Source organism: Perognathus longimembris, chromosome 6 (genome assembly GCF_023159225.1).
Source record: "Perognathus longimembris pacificus isolate PPM17 chromosome 6, ASM2315922v1, whole genome shotgun sequence".
Lineage (NCBI taxonomy): Eukaryota > Metazoa > Chordata > Mammalia > Rodentia > Heteromyidae > Perognathus > Perognathus longimembris.
This window is the reverse complement of record NC_063166.1, coordinates 69,162,662-69,168,661: the sequence shown is the minus strand read 5'-3', so window position 1 is coordinate 69,168,661 and position 6,000 is coordinate 69,162,662. Positions and strand designations below refer to the sequence as shown.

Below are 6,000 nucleotides of genomic sequence, written 5' to 3'. Positions count from 1 at the left end.
AGAGTTCTGAGAGGTGATGTCACAATTGACTGCCCTCGCGTCCTTCGGTTAGTGTGTTTAGCTCCCCAGCCCGTTGTCCGCCTCCCGGCCGATCGGTCGATCGAGTTTGTGGGGGCGGGAGAAGCTGTCATTCCCCTGGGAACTGCGTTCCGGAGCAGGGTCGGCGGGGGTTCAGTTCCCGCCTCCCCGCCTCCCGGGCCCTCCTCGTACCCCAGGGACGGGACCCGTGCCCGGCGCCCTGCACGCCCCTCAGGCACCCACGGATCCGGCTCACGGGAACGCAAGGCCACGAACTGAGGAGGCCACTGAAGGGCAGGGGCAGGGGCAGAATGCGGTGACTCGCCCGAGGCCGGCGGCGCGTGGGAGGCGGGGAGAAGCAGGTGGCGATCCGACTCCACAGGGCAGTGCATCCAGCAGGCCTGGCGCCTACCATCCCTCGTGGGCCAGCAGGCTCCATTCTACCCCCCTGAAGTGGAAGCGTGTGCACGCCAGGCCCCGCCTTCCTCCGCCCCCCCCCCCGGCAGAGCCCCCGGGGGAATGCCAGACGTAGGAGCGATAGAAACAAAGGCAGCAAGAACACCCCCGCCACCCCCCACCTCGCCTCCCGCCATCCCCTCCCGCCATCCCTCCCCCGGCCCCCACCCCTCCGCCCCACCTCCTCGCTCCGCCACCGGTGCGGCGACTCCGCCGGGGACTACATTTCCCGGCACGTCCCGCAGCGCGCACGGCCCCTGCCACGCGGCTTGCTCCTGCCTGGTCGGCCCGCTGGGGGCGCTGCGTCGAACCCTCCGCCGCCCCGTAGAAATCGACGCGGCCCCGGGGCCGCTCGCTTCCTGTTTGTCCGACGAGGCGACATGGCGGCGGCGCCGGCGGTGGCTGGGGCTGGGGCCGGCCGAGGGAGACGGTCGGCGGCAACCGTGGCGGCGTGGGGTGGATGGGGAGGCCGGCCGCGGCCCGGAAACATCCTCCTGCAGCTGCGGCAGGGCCAGCTGACCGGCCGGGGCCTGGTGCGGGCGGTGCAGGTACGAGGCCGGCCCGGAGGGGCGGGGCGGGGCGGACCCGGCGGGAGCTGGCCGGGGGCCGGGGCAGAGGCCTTCCCGGACCGCTGCGGGACGGGGCCCACCCCCGCTAACTCAGCTGCGGGAGGCGGGGTGGGCCTGGTCGTGGGCCGCCCGGATGCTGTCACCCTCGGAGAGGGCCCCCCCGGGGCAGCGGCCGACCGAGGTCTCGGGTTAGGGGCCGAGTGGGTCCGGGCTGCTATGGGCAATTGATGGCGTGGACGAGCCCGGGGCCCAGCTTCTGGGTCCTCCCTTCCCTGCGCCACGTCTGCACGTCTGGGGAACCTTGTCGTGTCGGCTCGATCGCCTGTGGGCCTTGGCGTTTCTTCTTCGGCTCCTTGGAGGGTGGGGTGGGGAAGGGGTGGTGGTGGTGACTGTCCTCATCCGCAGCCTTCCCTCCCCCACCCCCCCCAAACGGTTCCCAAGCGTTATCCCCAAATGTCATTTTCTCCCGGGGACCTTTCCTTCACCTACCTCCTTCCTCGTTTCTCAAGTACGTCCCCATTGTTACTCGACCCAACACCGGAATTCGTGCCGTTCACGTTACTCTCTTAGTCTGTAATTACATATTTCTTTGTTGTCTGCCTTTTTCTTGCCTATTAGGCAGGGCTCCCGCGGGTGCTAAGAGTCTTGTCTGTCTTGCCAGTGTAGAGCGATGGTCAAAACCCCTGCTCTCCCCTTGGCTTGGGCGAGTTGCCTTTCAGTGCCTCATTTGTAGGAAGGGGGATGAGGATCATTAACCTGTCAGGTCGTCGTGAAATTCAAAGGCGACTTGTGTTAGAATGTCAGTGCATTTCTGGTACTTACTAAGAAGGTGAAGGTTAATAAGTTAATGTTATCCTTTAGTGCCTGGCTTTGTAATCTGTGCCCAATATATGATCAGTGATTGTTTTCCGTGTGTGTGTGTGTGTGTAAGATACTGCTTTAAGGTAAGGAGGATGGATTAAGAGGCAGCCTCTTCACTCTTCTCACACCCTTGTGGTCCCAGAACTTACTTTGTAAAAAATGTACCTGTGAAACATTAGTTTCACTTATTTTTATTTATTTTATTAGCTTTACATTAGTGAAACAGGGGGACTTCATTATTAGATTTTTCACATATGTTCACAATATAGTCTTACCCATATTAGCTTAAAGAAAAAAAAGTTTTGCATGAAGAAGGTTGGGAATTGGGTGAATGGAGGAGAGAGCAGGGAGTGAGACTTTGGCACTGTATAACTTTACATATTGAATTTTGAACCATTTGAATGGTTTCTCAAATGACTAAAAAGATAAAGGCTAGAAGGTCTGTTTGGGAAGGGATGTAGATAAAAGAGCCCTTCTGTGTGATGTATTTTCCCAGACATCACCCTGGATATCTTTCTTCCCCTCTATCTGCCTTAAAATAATGCTGGAAATTCTCTTTAGGTACTGAGCTGGATATATTAGGGATAGGCATACATAAGGGATGTCAGGAAGGGACCTAACATCTGCATCTGTGTGTGTGTGTGTGTGTGTGTGTGTGTGTGTGTGTAGTGGGCTTGCAGGGCCTGGCCACTGTCTCAGCTTTTTCCACTCAAGGCTAGTGCTCACCCACTTGAGCCACACACAGCTCTACGTCCAGATTCTTGCTAGTTATTGGAGATAAGAATTCCATGGAATTTTCTGTGCAGGCTGGCTTGGAACTGCAATCCTCAGATCTCAGCCATCTGGATAACTAGGATATAGGTATGAACAGCTGGACCCAGTTCTAACCAAGCTTTAATGAGCACATACCTTGTACAGGTAGTTAGTGTATTCCTATACACCCCTCCCTCCTTGATAATCTATACACTTAGAACAATAAGGAACTTTAGAAATTATTTAGCATCATGAATGAGGCAATTTAGGAAACTTAATTTGTTTCCATTGCTGAAAGGTTTCAGTGGGAAGTAACTAGAATAACTCACTGAGTTTAAGGTTACTAGAATATATTTTCTAGTTTATCATTGTGGTCACTGGTCTGTGTACAAAGGTATAGAAGCTACTTCAGAGTTGAGATAGTGATTCCTGCCTAGAACTACAGTGAGGATAAAGGGACCTTCATCTCACATGTGTTACCTTACCTAGTAACTTTCTTTAAGCTTTTTCTTTAATCTTTCTCCCTCTTGCCTCTCCTATTCTAGAATAAATTGTTTTTTTACTTATATTTGCATAACAGAGTAAACATATCCATGTTGCATGCAGTATAGGAAAGTACCAGGTCTTTACTTTCTTAAAGTATATAGATACACACATGTCTTTGTGTGCAACATAAACTACTAACTGCATAAGTCAGCAATCTCAACTGTATTTACATTGCTGTGCATCTAATCTCTAGCTTTTTTTTTTGTTGTTGTTGTTTTTGAGGAGGGGAGGTGCAGCCCTGATCTTTTGTTTAAGGCTAGCACTGTGCTGTACAATTTGAGCCATAGCTCCACTTCTGACTTGTTTTGAAGTTGATTAGAGATAAGAGTTTCATGGACTTTCCTGCCCTGGCTGGCTTCGAATCTTGATTCTCAGATCTCAGCCTCCTGAGTAGCTAGGATTACAGCCGTGAGCCACCAGCACTGTCTAGAACTTTGTAAATCTTGCAAGTCCCTCCTTCAGCTGCTGGTAATCGCTCTTCTGCTTTTTTTTTTTTTCTGTGAGCTTGATTACTTGATTTCTTATTTCTTGAGGCAAGGTCTCACTATGTAGCACAGGCTGGCCTTGAACTTGCTGTCTTCCTATTTCAACTTCTCTAGTGTCACCATGCTCAGCCAATTTGACTACTTTAGATAAAAAATCCTCATATAAGTGGAACCATGCAGTATTGCTCTTTTTGCAGAACTTAGTTTATTTCACTTAGCAATATGTCATCAGGCTTCATCCATGTAGTAAATGTGATGGACTTTAATTGAAAAAGAACATTTTGAAGTAATACGGACCTGAATTGAGCCCTAGTTCTGTCACTTAACAAGCTGAGTTACCCTAGATTGTTACTTAATCTCACTGAATCTCAGTTTCCTTATTTATAAAATGATATGATACCACTTCTATGGCTTTAGGAGAATTTAGTGGAATAGTACGTTTTAAAAGTTTAATATAGCTGGGTGCTAGTGGCTCATGCCTGCTGTTAAGAGGCTGAGGTCTAAGGGTTGTGATTCTTTTTTTTTTTTTGGCCAGTCCTGGGCCTTGGGCTCAGGGCCTGAGCACCGTCCCTGGCTTCTTCCTGCTCAAGGCTAGCACTCTGTAAGGGTGGTGATTCTAAGCCAACCCAGTCAGGAAAGTCCATGAGACTCTTACCTCCATTTAATGACCAAAAAAAAAAAAAATCAGAAATGGAGCTGTGGCTCAAATGGTAGAGCTCTAACTTTGAGCACAAAAACTCAGGGACAGTGGTCAGGCCCTGAGTTCAAGCCCCAGAACCTGAACCCCCAAAAAAGTGCTTAATATAACACATATTAGATATTTAGTAAACACTTGCTCTCAGCTACTAGTTATTAAACTGGGCTTCCTGAGACAATGTCTTAATTTTCTTTATATCTTTGTATCTGCAGGTGTGAAACCATGCCAGGTTCTTGATACTAAGGATTCAGGAAATTGCTTGAATTGAAACTTTGTATAGTCCTGAATATCAGTCTAACTTACTCCTCAGCAATCCCAAGACAGGTTTTTGTGTGTGTTTGTGTGCCAAGTCCTGGGACTTGAACTCAGGACCTGGGTGCTGTCCCTGAGCTTTTTTGCTCAAGGCTAGCTCCCATTTGAGCCACAGCTCCCCTTACAACCTTTTTTTTTTTTTTTTTGTGCGTGTTTGTGTGGTTAGTTATAGATGATTCTCAAAGACTTTCTTGCCTGGTCTGGCTTTTAAACTATGGTCCTTAGATCTCAGCCTCCTGACTAGGATTAAAGGTGTGAGCCACTAGTGCCAGACCTAAGACTTTTAAGAGTTTCAGGGTAAGATTGGCTAAGATTTGAAACCTGGCTCTAGTATATACTTGCTTTGTGTCTTTAGGCAAGTTATTTAATGTATGCTTAAGTTATTTAAGTATGCTGTAAAGATGAGCTAGTATTGTTACTGTATTGTGTTGTTGTATTACTACTAATAAATATATTGAGATAGTTCCCAAATCTGTATTTCCTTTGCTGATTTCTCTCTTTAGTTTCAGATGTGTAAATGTATCCAAATGCTTGTCCAACTTTCCACATAGATATGTCACAGATATCCCAAACTTAATATGATGAAAACCAATTCCTCTTCCACTAAATCTGATCTTCCGTAGTCTTCCCTGTCTCCCTAAATGGGAAATAAGGGGAGCCTGGACAAGGGTACAGACTACATGATTTAAAATGAACTTGCCCTACTTGGATTGTAGTATGTGTTCTTTTCTTTTCATTCTGCCCTCTGTCAAGGTAATAAAATATGCAAGAATGCTACTTTAGAGTTTATTGAGCCTTTTCACATTCATTAGCACATTTGATCCTTCAAGCATATCAGGTCTTAGTAATTGCTTGAAACTGTCCCAGTTCCTTCCCATTGAACCTAGAATCAAATGTGGATTCCTTACTATGGAAGGTCCTTCATGATTAGTAAGGGGACACTCATACTACATATAGATCGTGCCCCACCATCCCCAGACCACCTTCAGTTTGGCAGTCAAGTGACAGACTGATTTATGGGATATTTGTTTCCGAGATGCTACTCACTGCATCCTTTATGATTACTGACATTTAAATTTCACCGGAATGTGTTTTTTTTTTTACTTTATTTTCTTTTTGCAGTGCTGGAAATCAAACTCAGTGCCTGGCACATAGTAGACAAGCACCATCACTGATCTGTACCCCAGCCCCACTTTTTTTCCCCTTAATTTCAACAAACACTTTTTTTTCTTTCTGGTCATGGGGTTTGAACTCAGGGCCTGGATGCTAGCCTTGAGCTTTTTTGCTCAAGGCTAGCACTTTA

The 6,000-nt window shown here is 48.1% G+C and overlaps 1 protein-coding gene across 4 annotated transcripts in view; it reads left to right on the top strand.

Moving 5' to 3' along the window:
- The first annotated feature begins 785 nt into the window (after positions 1 to 785).
- Positions 786 to 6,000, top strand: part of LOC125353404 (transient receptor potential cation channel subfamily C member 4 associated protein) — a 53,113-nt gene continuing 47,898 nt past the window's right edge. For 2 of the 4 annotated variants that reach the window (XM_048349062.1, XM_048349061.1), the window contains exon 1: positions 786 to 1,022. In XM_048349062.1, coding sequence (XP_048205019.1) covers positions 855 to 1,022 — 168 coding nt within the window. In that variant the 5' untranslated portion in view covers positions 786 to 854. The remainder of the gene's footprint in view (positions 1,023 to 6,000) is intronic. The other 2 variants (XM_048349059.1, XM_048349060.1) reach the window with 2 other exon arrangements.